Below are 23174 nucleotides of genomic sequence, written 5' to 3'. Positions count from 1 at the left end.
GAACGAAACCCAACTAATTTTTGTGTTTGCCAGCTAAAACCAATGTCTTTGTTTGCAAACAGAATGCCGCTAAATCTTCAAAAATGGGTATTGTTGGTTTCTCCATTGGCAATTTGGCACTTGCTTCCAATGAGGGTGGTTGTTTATTTGGTTATCACTGTCCATAGATAGTGTCCTGAGTAAGTGGCTAATTCAATTTTGCAGTTCAATGCTTATGGTCTTATGGACAAAAGCTCTAAAATATCACTGGATCTCCGGGCGTATGATAAAACTGTCTCAGTTCTTGTTGTTTGTTTTTGTCTTTTTGAAGCCTCACGGTCATGAGAGCTTCTTTTTCTCTTGGGAAAACTTAGGAGAATTTAACTTTCATGTTAAGGATGGTAGATTTTTTATAGTTTTACCATTCCTTTTTTTTTTTAAAAATTTATTTATAATTTTTTTATTGTGATTATTTAGGTCTGCCAATTGTGCAGCCCAAAACTTAGATGTGAGGTTTAGAGCTTATAATTTTGTTGGGTAGTTTTGATTCTTTTGAATCTTCTTGACTTGGCCTCATGGTCCCTATTTTTGTCTCTTTGTATATTGTCTAGACCAAAGGAAAATTGAGAATACATAATTGATAATTGTAATCTTTTTGACAACAAAATATTTGAAAGGTATGATATTTGTTACACGTCAATTACTCTTCAGAGTTTGAATTTGGTGTGGGTTCTAGTTTGCTCAATTACTAAAATCTCTGATGATTGAATAAGAGATCTGAGGTTTAATTCCTGCTTACACCAAAAACTGATTGATGTTTTAGTTTGATAATAAAGAGTTATCATCAGAAGTGGACGTCATAAGTTGAAACTCTCTTTCAAAAAAAAAAAAAAAGAGTCCAAATTTGGTAAAGATGGGGTGTAAAACCCATGTTTTACACTATCCAATAAGTAATTGTCACATTAGTATTTTACTTAAAATTTAATACATCCTACCACACCTAATAACATCTCAATAAATTTTCAATTTGGTTGAATTTATATATGGGTATTAGAATTAATTGGGTGTGATTGTGCTTATTTTTAGATATGTGATAAGATGATGTGATACATTGGGATTAAATGAGTAAAATATGAGTTTTATACCACGTCCTTATAGACTTTAGTCTCTACGTTACGGATAACAATGGTTTTTTTTTTGGGTGTTTGTAGAATTCGATGTTACAACAAGATACTTTTAATTGGAATTTATACTATACATAATTGTAAATGATTATTATCATGTCGTTAAATGATTATTATCATGTCTTTATTAGTATCTTTTTATCGGTTATTAGTAATTGTTGTTATTGGGTAGCTCATGTCTTTAATTTTGTCTTTTTACTGCATAAATGAATTTATTAATTACAAAAGGCCTAGATCAATCTTTTTAAATTTTTTTTAATACAAGATAGAAATTCTACTTTAGACTAATTTAATTGTATATGTATGAGAAACTCCCTCTTGAAAACTTGAACCCCATTTCATGCTCCTCACACCCCATCATCCCTGTCCTGTGACAAAATGATCCAACCAGAAAGAAAGAAGATGAGATAGGCCCAGAGGAGATGGGAATATGCTCATGTCTTTGATGGGATATAAATTTTAGTTTTAGTGCTTTCTAATTGATCACAGGTTTTAACTTTAATGGTGATAAAACTATGAGTTATGTTAATGAATGCTCTTAGAGCAATTGTTAACAAACTATTTTCCGACAATTGTTAACAAACCATTTTAGAAAACTTTTGAACACTATTTTTAAGGGAAATATAAGAAGCGGTCAAAATATAAATTGCTTTTTTCCTTTTCCCATAAAAAATTTCTTAAAATGGTTCACTAACAAATGTCCTCAAGGCATCTGTTAACATTTCCCTAAACCAATTACCAAATTTTATTACAAAATGAGTTTGGTTTACTTCCAATACTTTTTTAACTGGAATTTCCTTCTGTTTTATTGAGAAATCATCACATCACCCACTAACTAAATAGAAGGTGCAGATTAAATCTACTACCATTTGTTATTGTGTATTTAAAATAAAATGAGATCTTCCGTTAATAAAGCACTGGAAGTAAGTCAAATCCTTACAAAATACCTACAAATTGACGTGATAATTAGTGTGGTTGATACCTCTTGAAAAACATCATAAATAAATGCTAATTTTTCATTTTTTGTATGAAAAATTCTAAAAATTTTAATACAAAATGTTTACAAATTGAGGTGATGTTGAATTTGATTTGTTAATTTCAATAATATAATAAATGAATATTTGAATTAGCATTTTGTGATTGCTAACACTTTAAATTACTTTTAATAAATAAATTAACCAATATGTGTGAGTACACACTTTTATATATATATATATAGAGAGAGAGAGAGGAAATTTTCTTTATTGAACAAACAATACATTTGTGAATCCCAAACAATTAGAAAAGCAAGAGTTGCTTTTCTATATATATGAACTATAACCAATGCAAGAGTTGTATGTAAATAAATGAAAGAATAATTAAAAAAAAAAACCTTTGCATTTTGAGTTATACATGTTAATAATCTATACCACCCCAAATTTTATTTTATTTCTGAACAACTGATGAACGGCAAAAATATGATGATTCAGTATTTTTAATCTTTATTTTGATTATTTAAGGCCTGCCGACTCCTCTGGTCTCACCACAGCCCATAATAGATGAAGGCAATTTCCCCACCTTGTCTATTCCTTCTTCAAACACCACTCCCATGCCCAAGTAGAAATGAGCCTCGATATGGCAATGGAAAAGCCAAGCACCTGGGTTATCAGCCTTGAACCTAATAGCAGTCCAACCATAGGGATGAAGAGGCACTGTATTCTTCATGATTGGATTCACTAAATTGTAATTCTTTGGGTCTTTGTTCATGTCAAACTTCCCATCTCCATAGCCCAGTACCCAAAAATCGTGCCCGTGGAGATGCCATGGATGTGTCTCACTATTGTTAACAGTCATAGTGTTTGCATTTTGTAGTATAATATCAACCGTGGTATTGAAGCCTAGCCGGTAAATGGCATTGCTTGCAGTAGCATTTGGGTTCTTGGACACGTTGTAAATGTCATAGTTTACAAAGTCATATCCTTCAGGTGGTGGGGTTTGACTGAACACATGGTGTAACTTATTCTTTAGAGCAATAAGGTATGGTGTGTGAGGAAGGGTGAAAGAGACATTATTTACGGACCAGCGCACATAACCATTAATGCGATTTTGTGTGTTCAGGAACACAATGGCTCTATCTGAGGTTGTAGGCGGGGTCACAATGAAATCATGGTGAGCCTTAATTGCTCGACTTTGAGCCAATCGGGGTGCTGCGTCATTCCAAATTGGACCAGTCGGTGGAACTGTGGGAGGAGACCGCCTTGGATGGTTTGGATAGTAATTGAGAAAGCCTAAGCCTTGTGTGGTATTAGGAGGCCGACTAACCACATTTGTTGTCATCCAATAATTTCTTGAAGGGTCTTGATCGGCTTTTATAAGCACAGAGTATGTCTCTCCAGAGTATATGAACAGGTTTTTCACTACAAATGGCTCTACATAGTGTCCATCTGCTTCTACCACAGTCATATTATGACCCTGCTCAAAAACAAAATTGGACAAATATCATCAGCGGGTTGCAAAACCATATGTATGCATGTCACACTTTAAAACATCATGGTTTGTAGAAAAATCTGAAGTAGTTGTAATTGATTTGAAGGTGAAGGTGCTCATAAAGGTTACCTCCAATTGAAAACTAAGGGCTGATAGAGCAGTCAAGCTAGCAACCCTTAGTCTGTATGTTTTTCCTGGGATTACGGTTATTGCATAAGGAGAGCATTCTGGATTTGATGTGTTACAAGTGTCGGCTGTGAGGGATGCACTAGAGCAGTTGAATCTTCCTTTTCCTTGAATCAGAAGTGACTGAAAATAGATAGAAGCAATAACTATTAGACAAAGAATAACAGCAAAATATAATACTAATTACATATGGTACATGTAGTGCCAGTTACCTGAGGCTCCCCAACCCAGACGAAAGGATTGGAGGACAATCCAGTGGCTTGTTCATAAGTACTTTTGTGGTACCAATCAGTAAGGATGATGCTCCGATCATAATCATAGGCAAATGGTTCTGTAAAATTATCAGGAACTGATACACGGATTGATCCATATAGTCCTGATTCTCTTTGCATTCCATAGTGTGCGTGGTACAGGTAAGTTCCAGCCTGCACATAAGCAAAACATACATTATAAATTATGATACAACTGATCAAAGTAAAAACATGCAACTTATAATCTGATCTTCACTAATTTTGAGACTAAGACTTGGTTATTATTGTTGTTATAACAAGGCGGACATTTCAAAAAACACACAAATGGATAGAGAGACCATTGTAGAGATTTCAGCCTTTCGGCTACTAAGAAGTAACACATACCCTATCAACTTTGAACTCATATTTTAAGGTGTCCCCAGGTACTACTGGACATTGAGTCACCCCTTCTGTTCCATCACTCCAAGGTGTTCCAATCTACAACAAATTAAGCAGATGAATACACGTACACAATAATAAATAAATACATCAATTTAGATATAAAGTTGGTTCAAGTAGGAAAATATGGAAACTTATAATTCTACCTGTCTGATTCCATGCCAATGGATTGCAAGGTTTTCTAATAATAGTTTGTTAGTAACCTCAACAATGACTGTATCACCTTCCTGGGCCAAGATTGTGGGTCCTGGAGATTTGCCATTGATTGTAATGACCAGCTTCTTAAAACAGTCAGGGGACTTGTACTCATACTTTACCTCCCATTTGTAATGCCGAATTCTGGCCTCAGCAATAGGAACGTATATGAGAAATGTGAACAAACACAAAGCCAGCAGCTTCAACAACATACTTCTGTATTGTTAAATGCTCCAATGGGAGCTCTGCAAAAGTCTACGAGTTAGAAGCTCAAATGGGTACTGTTTAACGTTCCAATTAGCAATTGCTTTGATGAAAGATTTTGTTTGATTGGAATAATTAATTTCTATCAACCTATATATACATATAAAATATATACTCCAAGCCTTCGCCAATTTCCCTTATTATTGTTATTATTATTATTTATTTATTTAAGAATTAGTCATCGTCAATTTTAGTAGGCAAAAAGTCAAAAAAGTATATAATACCTTTTTTTTTTGGTAATCCAAAAAAAATTTATATATATCATTACAATGGAACTCCTTTTGACTTTCATTTAAAAGGGTTTAAAAGCGTGAGACTGGTCCAGTGCAGCTGGACAATCAACCAAAGCTGTCTAGTTTGAAAAGTTTTGTATTATGCTTGAGAATTTTTCTTTTACGTACTTTATGTGACCCACTACGAACTCGTTCAGCTATATTTATTGATCATGGGCCATGTGAACTAGCATCATTTTCGTGAAGTCATTGATATTATCCGCAAAGCTAACTTGGTCAGAAGGTATAAATTTCTAAAAGTCTTACATTAAATTACATTACACACAATCAAGGGCAAGAGGTTTCTAAATTGCCTTATCAAAAAAAAAAAAAAAAGTTTCTTAATTGCTTTGGACCAGTTCAACATTTGGTCAGAAGTCGCAAAATACCATATGTGCGCGTTATAACGCGCTTTCCAAACCCACGTTTTGCCTTTGAGTATTTTTTTGTTTAAGCTGAAAAGTTTGACTTTTTTTTTGTGAACAGTATATATCGTGCACTGTTTATAGACTTACGAATTTTATATTTTAATAATTTTTTTATTAAATATAGGTCCTATAGCACTATTTATACATTAAAAAATTATTTTATTACAGTATTTTTAATTTTTAATTTCTAATTTTTAGTTCCAGCAACGTCCAAACGGATCTAAGTCTTCTCTTCTGTGTCTGTTCTATGTATAAAAAGAACCAATCCTTTATAACTACAGTGTTTGGTTTATTCAACTCAGAATCTTTGTAGCCAGAGTGTTTGGTTTATTCAACTCATGCTGTACTGGCCCCGCCCCCCCCCCCCTTTATTTTTATTTTTATTTTTAACATCACCGGTTGAACCTTTTTTTTTTATTTTTTATTTTTATAGACATATGAACTGTTATTTACCTGGTTTATATACAATAAGTTAGTAATACAATAGTCAAAAGTTTTGTAGTTGAATTGACACTTCTTCGTGCACAGAGTGCTTGGGGGTCTAAGGGAAAAAGAGTTTGAGCTTGAGGTCTAGAGGAAAAAGGTTTGAGTTGCGGGGTTAGTAGCATGTTATAATTATCTCTAAAAAAAAAATTATTAATACAACAAATTGTCATAATATTTTCACGATTATTGAGGTGTTAATTTACCGCTTATAATTTTTTATGAAAGTGTTGTGAAAAATATTGTGGATGTATTATTTCTCTGATAAAAATGTTAAAACATTTGGTTGTTGTTATATTATTTTCACAACTGCTGAATTATCAATTCGTTTCTAATATATATATATATATATATATATATATATATATATATATATATATATATTTTGTAAGTGCACAATTGTACCTGGACCCAAAAACAAGTGATGGGCTCAGACCCACTGAGCCTTATACAATTAAATTTGTAGAGTATGAGTTTGGAACCTAGATTTGGGATGTTGGAAGTTCAATTAACAAGCTAGAGTGCCACAATCTGTGCAAATTATAAACATATGTAACAAAAAGACCTCCTCGGACGTAAGCCGAGAACGATTTGTATAAATTTTCTCATTCTATGCCAAAGTTTACAATTCTTAATTCTTTTTTAGCTAAGGGGCTGGTCCCTTTCTCTTCTCTCTCTCGTTTCTTTATATACTTCTTCTCCTTCACTGATTCATCTACGTGTCATATTAATCTTCCCTCCTAGATACTTGTCCTATCCACCACCTTCTTGAAGTCTTCAAACAATAGCAGGAATGTTGAATTCTACTGTTCAGAGATCATTTTCCTATTAATGCAGCCAGGGAGGTAGATCTAGGACCTTTAATGTGGTGGTAGCAGCTTTTTCCTCAGATATTTCTTACACATCCTTACTTCTAAAGGGTGCTTGGGTCACCATTTTACCCATAAGTTTTTCCAAAATCCTGCCTCTAACCCATTTAGCAAGTCCCAGGATCATTGCCGAGCCTGTCAGAGGAGACACTCCTCCTCAGACAACTTCTTGGACCTCCAGAGTGCGGACTGACTTGTGGGCGTAGAGACGCTGACCAAAACAAACTGGTACCAGCCAATCAGGCCCAAAGCCCAAATGTTCATTTAAGAGCTTTTACCCCCCCCCCCCCCAACACACACACACACACACACACATATATATATATATATATATACACACACACACACACAACAAAATTATAAAGGTATTATGAAAGTGTTGTACGATTTTTTTGTGTTTCTAGAAATGTTTTTTTTTTTTGGTTTAGTCAACTTTTTTGAGCCAAAATTTATTGTTTCAGGTACAATTTTCTTAAGTTGAGTTTTTGTGTGTGTGTGTGTGTATATATATATATATTTTTTTTTAATTGTACTTTTATCTTTTGGCACCATTTTAAATAAAAACACATAGTTTTACACTAAAAGAATTAAAAAAACTTGGGATAGAAACATTTTTCATCCTCTAGGTTTAGGGTAGTTCATAATTCCTTCTTGAATTTTAAAATCAAGCAATTTTATTCTTAATATTTTGGAAACGTGCAAATATGTCATATTGTTATTCTCTCAGTTCAATCTTAATGAAAACTTATGATTTTTAAAATATTCCATTGTATAATGTCTAAGATACTCCCACCAAATTTTAACATCCCAAAAATTTTCTTAACGTATTTTGAGTTTTAGATAGTAGTAATGTTTAGAAAGTTGGAATGGTAATATAAGATGTTTTATTTATGGGTCATGTTAACGAATGCCCTTAGGGTATTGGTTAAGAATCTATTTTAGGAAAATTTTGACATCACTTTTATGGGAAATGAAAAAAGTTGTCAACATATTAATTATTTTTTTCTTTTCCAATAAAAACTTTTTTTAAATGGATTATTAACCAATGCCCTAAGGGCATTCGTTAGCATTTCCTTTTATTTATTACCTAGAGAATATTGATTTTATAAGTTTAAATCTTCGATACATAAAATTTATCTAATGGAAAATTCAATGACACTTGCCTTTGGTTATCCTTTTTTTTGTTTTTTTGTTTTTTTTGTTTCTTTTCTTGCCTAAAATGAGTGTTCATTTAAAAACTAAGCAAGCTAAACATTGAACCTAGACTCATGTAGAATGATAAAGAAGAAAATATAAATGACAAAATTTTCATTGTGTATGCTTAAAGATATTTGATAAAGAGTTTCAATTGAAGTATATAACATCATTCATTATGAAAATTTAAATATTGTGACACTGTCTTAGCAAAAATTAGTTACTTATTATTGAAAGATGATGATATTCGTTATCATTTGTAGAAACTTTTAGTGAGTAGATATTGCCTTTAGCAAATAAGTATTAAGAAACTTATAGTAAAATAGATATTTATATGTTAAATAGCTACCCTAACTTTGTAGGTAATCAAAATTCTTATACTAATGAGATTACTTTTGTATCACATACAATTTTCATGTATATAGCTTAATACTTCTTCAAATATAAATTTTACCTTAATTTTTTTACTTAGGTGGTAGCATGTGCCTTGCATGTGCTACCAACACTAGTATATATAAAAAGTGCGAATGCTAGCTGCAATGTGTCTTTTGGTTTGTTCAATTGACACTGTAGCTACACTAGCTATATATATATATTCCAATCATCGGTTTGTGCTTTTTTTTTTTCTTTTAAATATTTATATGAACTGACATATATATTGTTATACTAAGTACTGACATGACAAATTTCACAATTATTGAAGTGTCAATTTCTTATAGGTTGAAATAAAATAATTAAATATGAGACTGTGACCAACCACAACTGAAAATAAATGTTTTGTGAAAATGTTGTAACACTTGTTGTGTAAATGTGTAAAAACTACAATACTTTTTAGTTTGCTCAATATGTTTTGTTCATCACTTCATTGGCCTTTTTAAAATTTTTTTTTTCAATCATCGATTTGTGCTCTTTTTTTTAAAATGTTTATATGAGTTGGAATATATATTGTTATACTGACACAACAAATTTCACAATTATTGACATGTCAATTTCTTATAGGTTGAAATAAAATAATAAAATATGAGACTATGACCAATCACAACTAAAAATAAATGTTTTGTGAAAATGTTGTAACACTTGTGTTATTACAATATTTTCACAATTGTAGATATTTTAGTTTCTTATAGATCATATAAAAAAAAATGCTAAGTCCACAACATTTCACATTAATTTCACAACAAATCATAGGTAAGGTACTATTGATGGATAAAAAAGTGATATCAATCGTAGGTCCATTTTAAAATTAGTAACAACTTGCGATCTATGGTGGGTTTGGATAGAGAGTTTTGCGTCCGCATTTCCAATTTCACGTTTCAGACTTTTTTTTTTTTTTTTTTTCCTTCGCACAGATTTCAACAGGGGACAGGAGGTACTGTTCACCACTGTGAGTGAACAGTAACTGCACTGTTCACGCTCAGTGGCGCACTGTTCATCACTGTTTCAGCCAAAATTTTTATTAAAAATGAGACCCACGACATTATTCACACATTTATAAATTATTTTGCTACAGTGTTTTCAGTTTTCAGTTGTATCCAAACGGACCCCTAAAATTTGTTATGAAAATATTATGAAGATAACATTTCTATAAAATAAATAATAATATATCGAACCGAAACTTATCACAGTTGAAAATAAAGATATTGTGAAAATAACGTGACATTTTGTTATGTTCCTAAACTTCTTTTTTGGTTTAGTTGAATTTGGTGAGCTAAAATTCATTGTTTTACGTACAACTTTCTTCTTTTGGTTTTTTGTTTGTTGTTTCTTTTAATGCATAGTTTAAAGTGGTTGTCCTAATTAAAAACCAATAACAATTCACCACCTAAGATTTGTTGTAAAAATATTGTGGATGTACCATTACTCTAAAATAAAATTATAAAAGATCATACTAAGGTTGACTATAGCTAAAATAAAGGTATTGAGAAAATATCGTGACATTTATTGTGTTCCTAACTTTTTTTTTTAGCTAATTTGTTGAGCCAAAATTCATAGTTTTACTGACAATTTTCTTGGGTTGACTTATTTATTTATTTATTTTAACACATTGGTTAAAGTAAAAAACACATAGTTTTACTAACAAAAAAGAACTATGGAAAAAAGTATTTTCTTCCTTTATGTTTGAGGTAGTTTCATCCTCCCAACTTTAAAGTTAAATAATTTACTCTTTTATATTTTGTAGACAAGTATATACTCTATGCTATTACTCTCTTAGTTAAACCTTAGCAAAATTTAATGATTCCTAAAATATTTCACTGTGTAATATCTAAAATGCCTCACGAAATTTTAATGTCCAACAAATTTTCTTTGTGTATTTTGAGTTTTATGTGTTAGTCATACTTAGAATGTATGATATTCTATTTCTTACCTAGAGAACACTAATTTATTAGTGGTTTAAATCTTCTAGATTTATAATTTTATCTAATAGAAATTTCAATAACATATGTCTTTTGTTATTTTTGTTATTTTTTTCTTTCTTAAAAAGGTGTTCTTTAAAAATAAAGTAAGCTAAGCATTGTAATTAGGCTCATAAAATAAAATGATAAAGAAGAAAGTATAAATAATAAAATATTCATAGCAAATGGTTGTAAGTATTTAATTTGATGAAGAGTTTCAATTGTAGCATATGTCATCATTTATTGCGAAAATTTAAATATTGTGACAATGTTTTATCAAACCTTAGTTGTTTGTTGTTGAAAGATGACGACAGTTGTTATCATTCTTAGTAGAATTTTTTGGTGAGTATATAATACTGTCTTTAGTAAATAGGTTCTATGAAAAGAAAAAAAGTATTTTATATTAAATGATACCACGTCATCCATATCAAAATCCAATAAACGAGAGACATGTGTGCAAAAATATTTACCCATTAACACATGTCTTTCAATTGTTAGTGGGTTAGTTATTTTTTAATGACATGTCTCACACTTATTGGATTTTGATACCATTGACATGGTATCATTTGATACCAAATACATTCTCCTAAGAAATTATTATATTAAATAGATAGCCATGTGTTAAATAATTATTTTAAATTTAAATACATGGTTTGATACTCCTTAAAAAAAAAAGTCTACCTTAAATTTTCTCACTCAAAGGGTAGTATGTGCCTTTCATGTGCAACTCTTACTAGTCTTCTTGGATAAATCTCAGTCTTATAATAATTTTGTCAAACACCTACATGAAAAATGATGCTAAAATTATGGTATTTTACAAAGTTTGTGGTACACCATGCACCATTTAAATTATTTGGAAACGGCAGTGGAAATTTCGACATTCCTAATCTAAAATTCATGTTGATTTTGACTTCAGGTCGAAAATTTCGTTTGCATTTTTATTTGTATTGTAGAGAAGAATAGATGAAAATGCCATATTCTAATGTTACAAATAAAGATAATTCTTTTTATTTCACTAGTAAGTTACTCGTGCAATGTATGAATAATGTTGTATTATTTTATGTAAGATGATTTTGGAAAATGTTATATATGTATTACATCATAATTGTAATAGAAATTTATTAGTAATGAGTTCATCATAAGCAACAATTATAATTGCACACACATATCCACAATCATTATTCAATTGAAGTAAGAAGAAAAAAAAAAAAAAAACAACTTTGGGGAATATTATAGAATAAAAATTGATATAAAATGTATCTTTCTCTCTTTCCTTAATTCTAAAACAAAATATACATGTGAAACACCCACAGTCAATCGCATCATTTACAAATCCTACAAATCCACAACGTCTGACCTTAACATCAAAATAGTAATTGTTGTTGTCAATCAATATAAAATGCAAGCCCCCCTTCCTTGGTTGTAGCCAACTCATACGGGTTAGTATTAGATGAGACGCAATGTTAGAGCTAGGTAGATGTTGTTGAAAGATTAAAGGTAAATGATATAATTTTTTGTCTTTGTGTATTTGACATAGGATGGCATGAAGGACTATTGTTAGATATATATAAAGGGGTAGAAGAAGTGCAAAAGGTGAAAATGGTGAATTAAAATGCAAAGAGATTTGTGTGTATGTGTGAAGGATGAAAAGTCTTGAAATATTGCATGAACCAAAGGATACAAAGAATATTTTATTTTTAATTAGAAAAGTCTTGAAACATTGAGCCAAATGAAACAAAAAATCAATATTTAATTTATTCTTATTTTTAATGTGGCACTTAAGAATATTTCAATTCTCTTTGCATAAAATGCGCCACTTGGCAGAATCTCATGTTTTCTCACATGAGGTCTCTGTTTTTATATTTATATTGATGGATTGATATTAACAGATTGATTGATTAATTTTATTATCTATTAATAGAATGTACTTTTGTAGGCATATGTTTACATTATTATTAATTGCGACATTAGCGAAGTGACAAAATGCATATAGAGAAGTTTCTTTTGAAAGCTTGGGAATTACCCCAACTAGATACAATCAAACTAGATGTAGATGCTGGTATGTCTGTGAATGCTTTAATTCTTGTAGGGTTTATCTTGACAGCTTTTTCAAAGAAGGTTAATTCCAATGATTCTTCAGTGCAGTTAGGCAAGGTAGAGAAATTCAAGAACATCATAGTGGAAGGGGATGCTGAATCATGTTTTGATGTACTTAATGGATTCCTAGATGAGATGTTGTGGTCTAGCTGACTTGTTATGTGGTGTTGTTAGTCCATATGATTGTTAGTACATTAAAAAAAAAAAAAACTATACATGTCACGAATTGATATTTTCAAATTTGACAAATGACAGTGCTTAGACGTGCATTCGCATGTTGAAAGACATCACACATCACATGTATGAAATACACATTAAAAATAAATAAAGGTTCTACTTCATATAATATACAAACACAAGTATTTCATTGATCTGAAATTAGGTTTTGTTTATTTACACAAGGTGTCCTTTTACTACTTAATATCTTAATCAAACCTTACATGAAACCATATATAGTGTAATAAAGCCATAATTAAGGATACCATCACTTTATTATCAACATATCTTCTATCTTTGAATTCCCAATTTAATCTAGTTATTATTCTTATATTTTTTAGAAAATTATAGTAACTTGGTTTATTTAGTCCTTTGCATTTTCGATGCTCTCTTCTTCTTCTTCTTTTTTAGGGTAATATTGTCTCCACTCCTTTTTATTTTATATTTTTATTTTATTTTATATAGAGAAATTAGTTAACACAATAAATAGTCACAATATTTTCACAACTGCTGAGATGTTAATTCTTTATAGGTCAAAATAAAATATCATATAAGAACCAACCACAACTAAAAATAAAGGTATTGTGAAAAAAGAAGTGCTACATTCACAACAATTTTCACAACACTTTCATAACAAAAATGTAAATTCTATATATAAAAAGTGCCAATGCGCTATAGCTACAGTAAAACTACAGTAACTTGGTTTATTCAATCCTTTGCATTGTTTTGCTGCCTTCTTTTTTTTTTTTTTTTCCTTCGGGTACGTAATATCGTCCGATCCACTCCATTTTTTTATTGTTTATTTTATACAGAGCAGTTAGTTAACACAATAAATTGTCATAATATTTTCAAAATTGTTGAGATGTTAATTCCTTAGAGGTCAAAATAAAATATCATACAAGAACCAACCACAACTAAAAATAAATGTATTGTGAAAAAAGAAATGATATATTCACATCAATTTTCATAACACTTTCATAACAAAAGTGTGAATGCGTAAAGTTATAGTAGTAGCTACATTTTTTTTAGTTGGTTCAATTTTCATTGTTCACTGGCCTTTTTTTTTGGCTAACATTGCCTAGTCAACACTTTTTTTAATTTTTTTTTTATATATAGCTGTTAGTTAACACAATAAATTGTCACAATATTTTCACAATTGTTGAGATGTTAATTCCTTATAAGTCAAAATAAAATATCATACTGGAACTAACCACAACTAAAAATAAAGGTATTGTTATACTAACATAACAAATTTCATAATATTTTCACAATTATTGAGGTGTCAATTTCTTATAAGTCAAAATAATATAATAAAGTATAAGATTGTGACCAACCACAACTGATTTATTTTTGTGAAAATATTGTAACACTTTTTGTGTAAATGTGTAAAAGCTACTATAGTAACTACGATACTTAATGATTTATTCAATATGTACTGTTCATCACTGTATTAGCCTTCTTTTTTTTTTTTTTTTCATTCAGTCATCGGTTTGTACTTTTTATTGTTTTAATATTTATATGAGCAGGCATATATATATTGTTATACTAACATAACAACATACTTCTGTATTGCGAGATGTTCCAATGGCAGGTTTGCAAAAGTCTACGAGTTAGAAGCTCAAATGGGCACTGCTTTAACGTTCCAATTTGCTTTGATGAAAGATTTTGTTTGACTGGAATAATTAATTTCTATCAACCTATATATACATATAAAATAAAGCCTTCGTCAATTTTCCTTTTTGTTATTATTATTATTTATTTAAGAATTAGTCATCGTCAATTTTAGTAGGCAAAAAGGAAAAAATGTACATAATATCATTATTAAAAGTAGGTCTCGTTTGAAAAGTATTGTATTATGCAAGTTGTGAGAGAGTATGGCTTGCAGGCTTGCAAAGCTAAGTCTCGTTTGAAAAGTATTGTATTATGCAACTTCTAGAATTTTTCTTTGTGTTCCAACTACCAGCCCGTTCAGCTATATAAAGTTTTGAACTTTTTCCTCCTGATTTATTTTATTAATAGGAATATAATTAAACCGCGTTGATTACCTTTTTTTCGTCAAGGCGCAAGGAGAAAATAGCTTGGAAAGTTCTTTTATTTATTTTAATCAAACCGCATTGATTACCTTTTATTTATTTATAATTCTTTGATCAAGAAGCAAATGGCAGTCGTTGTAATAAGTTCTCCAACCAGGCTGCGCGCTCTTTATAATATCTCAATCTTGATGAATATATGATAAAGTAACAAAATTTAATGTGAATTCATTTTAGAGTTAGTAAGTGGAGAGATACAATATTTTTCAATTCACTCAGTGCCTAACAAAAATGATGTAAATAATGAATTAATATAAAAACTGTGTTTTTAAAATGACTTTTTATTGAAATGACTTTTTATGTATTAATATTTTTGAAAATAATTATTGAAATGGCTTTTTACATATAAAATACTAAAACGTAAAAGTGATTTAAATTATTATGAAAAATATAATGCAGATAAGTGAACAATGCCGAGAGGCAAGGGGGAAAAAGAAAAAAGCCAAGGCAAGGTTACAGAATGAAGAAAAGTATGTGCCTTTTAATTTTTTCTTGTTTTCTTGTTTTAGTTGTTTTTCTTTAATAATAAATAAATGTTCAATCTGTTGCGATTGTGCTTTTTAGCATCAGACTAAAACGCCAATTAATTTTAGGTGTAACCATTAGAAAATTTTTAAGTTGAGTTAATTAAACCTACTCTTGCTTAAGTTCTTGATATCAAAATTAGGTGAAAGAGTCAACAAATCAATTACTATTTATTTATTGGGCCTACTCTTGATTAAGTTGTTAATATCAAAATTGGGTGTAAGAGTCAACAAATCAAGTGCTACTTATTTATTGCGATCAAAATTGCACAACTGATCATGGGCCATATTGATCATGGCCCATGTGGACTAGCATCCTATTCGTAAAGGAGTAAAGCTAGGGACATATAAAAATGTACAATTTTGTGTTATAACTCCCTACGTGACGAGTTGTGAGTGGTGAAAGTGTGTCCCCACATGGCCCATCATCACACATCCACCAATTACAACTTGCCATGTGGCGAGTTATGACACAAAATTGTACATTTTTTTTATATCCTAGCATTACTCTTTTACAAAATTGTGCATTTTTAATTCCAATGATTCTTTAGTGTAGTTAGCCAAGGTAGAAAATTCAAGAACATCACAGTGGATGGGGATGCCAAATCATGTTTTGATGTACTCAATGGAGTCCTAGATGAGATGCATGTTATGGTCTAGCCTACTTGTTTTGTGGCATTGTTAGTCCATATGATTGTGAGTGCATTTAAAAAAAAAAAAAACAACTATACATGTCATGAATTGATATTTTCAAATTTGACAAATGACAGAGTGCTTAGACATGCATTTGCATGTTGAAAAACATCACACATCACATGTACAAAATACACATTAAAAGTAAATAAAGGTTCTACTTCATATGATGTACAAACACAAGTTTTTCATTGATTTGAAATTAGGTTTTGTTTATTTACACAAGGCGTCCCTCGACTATATAATATCGTAATCAAACCCTACATGAAACCATCTATAGTGTAATAAAGCCATAAGGATACCATCACTTTATTATTAACATATCTTCTGTCTTTGAATTCCCAATTTAATCTACTTATAATTCTTATATTTTTTAGAAAATTAATTTCAACCATCTATATCTCTTATTCAACCATTAAATTTTTTTTAAGTTGAGCTAATTAAACCTACTCTTGTTTAAGTTCTTGATATCAAAATTGGGTGAAAGAGTCAACAAATCAATTACTATTTATTTATTGGGCCTACTCTTGTTTAAGTTGTTGATATCAAAATTGGGTGTAAGAGTTAACAAATCAAGTGCTACTTATTTATTGCGATCAAAATTGCACAACTGATCATGGGCCATATTGATCATGGCCCATGTGGACTAGCATCCTATTCGTAAAGGAGTAATGCTAGGGACATATAAAAATGTACAATTTTGTGTCATAACTCCCTACGTGACGAGTTGTGAGTAGTGAAAGTGTGTCCCCACAGGACCCATCATCACACATCCACCAATCACAACTTGCCATGTGGCGAGTTGTGACCCAAAATTGTACATATTTTATATATCCTAGCATTACTCTTTTACAAAATTGTGCATTTTTAATTCCAATGATTCTTTAGTGCAGTTAGCAAAGGTAGAAAATTCAAGAACATCACAGTGGATGGGGATGCCAAATCATGTTTTGATGTACTCAATGGAGTCCTAGATGAGATGCATGTTATGGTCTAGCCGACTTGTTTTGTGGCATTGTTAGTCCATATGATTGTGAGTGCATTTAAAAAAAAACAACTATACATGTCACGAATTGATATTTTCAAATTTGACAAATGACAGAGTGCTTAGACATGCATTTGCATGTTGAAAAACATCACACATCACATGTACGAAATACACATTAAAAGTAAATAAAGGTTCTACTTCATATGATGTACAAACACAAGTTTTTCATTGATTTGAAATTAGGTTTTGTTTATTTACACAAGGCGTTCCTCGACTGTATAATATCGTAATCAAACCCTATATGAAACCATCTATAGTGTAATAAAGCCATAAGGATACCATCACTTTATTATTAACATATCTTCTGTCTTTGAATTCTCAATTTAATCTACTTATAATTCTTATATTTTTTAGAAAATTAATCTCAACCATCTATATCTCTTATTCAACCATTAGAAATTTTTTAAGTTGAGCTAATTAAACCTACTCTTGTTTAAGTTCTTGATATCAAAATTGGGTGAAAGAGTCAACAAATCAATTACTATTTATTTATTGGGCCTACTCTTGTTTAAGTTGTTGATATCAAAATTGGGTGTAAGAGTCAACAAATCAAGTGCTACTTATTTATTGCGATCAAAATTGCACAACTGATCATGGGCCATATTGATCATGGCCCATGTGGACTAGCATCCTATTCGTAAAGGAGTAATGCCAGGGACATATAAAAATGTACAATTTTGTGTTATAACTCCCTACGTGATGAGTTGTGAGTGGTGAAAGTGTGTCCCCACATGGCCCATTATCACACATCCACCAATCACAACTTGCCATGTGGCGAGTTGTGACACAAAATTGTACATTTTTTTTATATCCTAGCATTACTCTTTTACAAAATTGTGAAGTTTTAATTCCAATGATTCTTTAGTGCAGTTAGCCAAGGTAGAAAATTCAAGAACATCCCAGTGGATGGGGATGCCAAATCATGTTTTGATGTACTCAATGGAGTCCTAGATGAGATGCATGTTATGGTCTAGCCGACTTGTTTTGTGGCATTGTTAGTCCATATGATTGTGAGTGCATTTAAAAAAAACAACTATACATGTCACGAATTGATATTTTCAAATTTGACAAATGACAAAGTGCTTAGACATGCATTTGCATGTTGAAAAACCTCACACATCACATGTACGAAATACACATTAAAAATAAATAAAGGTTCTACTTCATATGATGTACAAACACAAGTTTTTCATTGATTTGAAATTAGGTTTTTTTTTTTTACACAAGGCATCCCTTGACTATATAATATCGTAATCAAACCCTACATGAAACCATCTATAGTGAAATAAAGCCATAAGGATACCATCACTTTATTATTAACATATCTTCTGTTTTTGAATTCCCAATTTAATCTACTTATAATTCTTATATTTTTTTAGAAAATTAATTTCATTGAATATAAAATTTATTTACTCCTTACCAAAATGATACATGATACTTTGAATAAACCATTCCCATTAAATCTATTTAAAGGGGATTTTTAAAAGTTTTTTTTTCTCTTATCAAGATTATGAATTTTTTTTTAAAGGAATTGTGTTCCCCACATGTTACAGGCAATTACCCAACAAATAAAGGTATTGACTGTACAAGATCTCACTCCAGTATACATCAATGTAACCTACATTTGGGGTTTCAGTTCATATTCCTATCAAAATTGAAAGTTAATGTGTTTAGCATTCATGAGATTGGTTGTTATAGTAACAATTGTTCATAGAGTAATGAGTAATGACTCATAGCAGCCAAGTTCAATGCATTCCAAATACACCAACATATCAATAAGAAATCTCCACTTCTATGATCAAACACTTCTATGATCAAGACAGATCATCATAATTGATATGTTATAGTCTTATTAGATGAAATACCCAATTTCATCACCGATTACAAACTAGCATCTATTAGTTTACATGGGACTTATGATTTAGATATTTTGTATATGAATTTTATTTCAATACTTATTTCACATACAATGTATTTGATAAATTATTTTCTAATGTTCATACTATTTTCATAAAATAAAATACTTTTACAAATTAAATAATTAATGTCACACAAATTGAATTTTAGGGCTCAAACAATACAAACAATTTTTTTTTTTTTTTGATTGTTTAGGTCTGCCAACTCTGCAGCCCAAAATTTAGCCACTAGGGTTAGAGCTTATAATTCTGTAGGGCAGTTTTGAATCTCCTCGGCCTCAAGGTCCCTATTTTTGTCTCTTATATATTGTCTTCTTTTTTTTTTTTTTTTTTTTTTTTTTCGGATTAGTTCTCTTATATATTGTTTAGGTAATAGGAAAATTGAGAATATATAATTGTAATATTTTTGATAACATATAATTTGAAACTTATGGTGTTTGTTACAAGACACTTACTTTTTAACATCACGTTAAGCCAACAATTGTGTCTTTTTTTTTTTTTTTTTTTTTTTTTTTTTTTTTCTTTTTTCTTTTTTTGGTGCGTAGAATTTGATGTTTATACTATATCAACCAATTTAATTGGGGCTTATGCTATACATAATTGCAAATGGTTATTATTATCATGTCTTTATTAATTATTATTGTTATTGGGTGGGTCATGTTCTTAATTTTGTTTTTGTTTTTGTTTTTTTGTTTTTTACTGATAGATGAATTTAACAAATGGAAGACATGGATTGACCCCTAACATATTTAGAGTCTTAGGCTCCAGCTACTAATAGAAAGATGACATCAGCTATTGTCATGTGCAATACATGAGTAACATATATGATTCACTTGTTTGTTTGGGTTAAGTGAGTTTTCCTATTGGTTGTTAGAGCCTATTGATACATGAGTAACCTTGAATTAGCTTTGAGAGAGAGAGAGAGAGAGAGAGAGAGAGAGAGAGAGAGAGAGAGAGAGAGAGAGAGAGAGAGAGAGAGAGAGAGAGAGAGAGATTTTCTTCATTGAACAACCAATACATTTGTGAATCCTAAACAATTAGAAAAGCAAGAGTATGGCCTATATATTGACATATGAACTATAAAGAATGCAAGAGTTGTATGTAAATAAATTAAATAATAATTAAAAAAGAAAACCTTTTCATTTTGAGTTACACATGTTAATAATCTATACCTACCCCAATTTTTTTTTCCTGAACAACTGGTGATGGGAAAAAATTTGATGATTCAGTATTTATAATCTTTATTTTGATTAATTATGGCTTGCCAAATCCTTTGGTCTCACCACAGCCCATAATAGATGAAGGCAATTCCCCCACCTTGTCTATTCCTTCTTCAAACACCACTCCCATGCCCATGTAGAAATGAGCCTCGATATGGCAATGGAAAAGCCAAGCACCTGGGTTATCAGCCTTGAACCTAAGAGCAGTCCAACCGTAGGGATGAAGAGGCACTGTATTCTTCATGATTGGATTCACCAAATTGTATTTCTTTGGGTCTTTGTTCATGTCAAACTTGCCTTCTCCATAGCCTAGTACCCAAAAATCGTGCCCATGGAGATGCCATGGATGTGTCTCACTATTGTTAGCAAACATAGTGTTTGCATTTTGCAGTATAATATCAACCGTGGTATTGAAGCCTAGCCGGTAAATGGCATTGCTTGTAGTAGCATTTACGTTCTTGGCCACATTGTAAATATCATAGTTTGCAAAGTCATATCCTTCAGGTGGTGGGGTTTGACTGAACTGATGGTGTAATTTTTTCTTTAGTGCAATAAGGTAAGGTGTATGAGGTAGGGTGAAAGAGACATTATTAACTGACCAGTGGCGATAACCATTAATCTCATTTTGTGTGTTTAGGAACACAATGACTCTATCTGAGGTTGTGGGCGGGGTCACAATGAAATCATGGTGAGCCTTAATGGCTAGACTTTGAGCCAATCGGGGTGCTGTGTCATTCCAAATAGGACCAGCTGGTGCAACAGTTGGAGGAGATCGCCTTGGATGGTTTGGATAGTAATTGAGAAAGCCTAAGCCTTGTGTGGTATTAGGAGGCCGACTAACCACGTTTGTTGTCATCCAGTAATTTCTTGAAGGGTCTTGATCGGCTTGTATAAGCACAGAGTATGTCTCTCCAGAGTATATGAATAGGTTTTTCACTACAAATGGCTCTACATAGTGTCCATCTGCTTCTACCACCGTCATATTATGACCCTGCTCAAAAACAAAATTGGACACATATCATCAGCGGGTTGCAAAACCATATGTATGCATGCCACACTAAAACATCATGGTTTGTAGAAAACTTTGTAGTAGTTGTAAGTTGTGACATCATTTTTTGTTTATAATTGAGGAACCTTCGGAGTCTAATCCATATAAACTAAGAATAACATTATAACATAAAATGATTTGAAGGTGAAGGTGTTCATAAAGGTTACCTCTATTTGAAAACTAAGGGCTGATAGAGCAGTCAAGCTAGCAACCCTTAGTCTGTATGTTTTTCCTGGGATTACGGTTATTGCATAAGGAGAGCATTCTGGATTTGATGTATTACAAGTGTTGGCTGTGAGGGATGCACTAGAGCAGTTGAATTTTCCTTTTCCTTGAATCAGAAGTGACTGAAAATAGATAGAAGCAATAACTATTAGACAAAGAATAACAGCAAAATATAATACTAATTACATGTGGTACATGTAGTGCCATTTACCTGAGGCTCCCCGACCCAGACGAAAGGAATGGAGGACAATCCAGTGGCTTGTTCATAAGTACTTTTGTGGTACCAATCAGTAAGGATGATGCTCCGATCATAATCATAAGCAAATGGTTCTGTAAAATTATCAGGAACTGATACACGGATTGATCCATATAGCCCTGATTCTCTTTGCATTCCATAGTGTGCGTGGTACAGATAGGTTCCAGCCTACACATAAGCAAAAATTAAGCAAACCATACATTGTTAATTTTGGGACTAATATTTGGGTTATTATTGTAGTAATAGCGAGGGGAACGTTAAAAAGAACACACTGACTTGAAATAGAGACAATTGCAGAGACTTTAGCCTTTGCGCTGCTAAGAAGAAACACATACCCTATCAACCTTGAACTGATATTTGAAGGTGTCCCCAGGTACTACTGGACATTGAGTCACCCCTTCTGTTCCATCACTCCAAGGTGTTCCAATCTACAACAAATTAAACAGATAAATACACGCACACAAAAATGAATATAAAAAACATCAATTTAGATATAATGTTTGTTCAAGTAGGAAAATATGGAAATTATAATTCTACCTGTCTGATTCCATGCCAATGGATTGCAAGGTTTTCTAATAATAGTTTGTTTGTAACCTCAACAATGACTGTATCACCTTCCTGGGCCAAGATTGTGGGTCCTGGAGATCTTCCATTGATTGTAATCATCAACTTCTTATAACAGTCAGGGGACTTGTACTCATACTTTACCTCCCATTTGTAATGCCGAATTCTGGCCTCAGCAATTGGAACATATACGAGAGATGTGAACAAACACAAAGCCAGCAACTTCAATAACATACTTCTGTATTGTTTAATGCTTCAATGGCAGCTTGGCAAAAGTCTACGATTTAGAAGCTCAAATGGGTATTGTTAAACGTTCCAATTAGTAATTGCTTTGATGAAAGATTTTGTTTGATTGGAATGATTAATTCTATCAAGCTATATATATATATATATATACACACACACTTCAAGTCTTCGTCAATTTCCCTTTTTCTTTTTTAATATGATTTATTATTTATTTAAAAATCAGTCTTATTCAAATTTAGTGGGCAAAAAGTCAAAAAGTGCACTTCAATAATGAAATGATCAAATTACGTGATATTTTCATTTGAAAGGGTAAGGTGCAACTGCACACCAGAGTAGACCCAAGCCGTGCAACTGCACACCAGAGTAGGCCCAAGCCAAGTCTCATTTGAAAGAGTCCCAACAATTGTCATAACTCTTCAACACATTATG

At 31.4% G+C, this 23174-nt stretch overlaps 2 protein-coding genes across 2 annotated transcripts; both read right to left on the bottom strand.

Moving 5' to 3' along the window:
• Positions 1–2388: 2388 nt before the first annotated feature.
• LOC142623567 (L-ascorbate oxidase-like) lies at positions 2389–5027 on the bottom strand. The gene is made up of 5 exons (XM_075797003.1): positions 4651–5027; positions 4451–4543; positions 4028–4240; positions 3759–3938; positions 2389–3614 (listed from the first exon to the last, which is right to left on the bottom strand). The coding sequence occupies exons 1-5, from the start codon at positions 4909–4911 to the stop codon at positions 2658–2660; spliced, it is 1704 nt and encodes a 567-aa protein (XP_075653118.1). The 5' UTR covers positions 4912–5027; the 3' UTR covers positions 2389–2657.
• A 15086-nt stretch (positions 5028–20113) lies between these two features.
• LOC142623910 (L-ascorbate oxidase-like) lies at positions 20114–22841 on the bottom strand. Its single transcript, XM_075797391.1, has 5 exons — positions 22473–22841; positions 22271–22363; positions 21891–22103; positions 21622–21801; positions 20114–21397 (listed from the first exon to the last, which is right to left on the bottom strand). The coding sequence occupies exons 1-5, from the start codon at positions 22731–22733 to the stop codon at positions 20441–20443; spliced, it is 1704 nt and encodes a 567-aa protein (XP_075653506.1). The 5' UTR covers positions 22734–22841; the 3' UTR covers positions 20114–20440.
• Positions 22842–23174: the final 333 nt, after the last annotated feature.

The sequence above is a fragment of the Castanea sativa genome, chromosome 2 (assembly GCF_040712315.1).
Source record: "Castanea sativa cultivar Marrone di Chiusa Pesio chromosome 2, ASM4071231v1".
NCBI lineage: Eukaryota > Viridiplantae > Streptophyta > Magnoliopsida > Fagales > Fagaceae > Castanea > Castanea sativa.
This window is presented reverse-complemented; position numbering and strand designations above follow the sequence as displayed.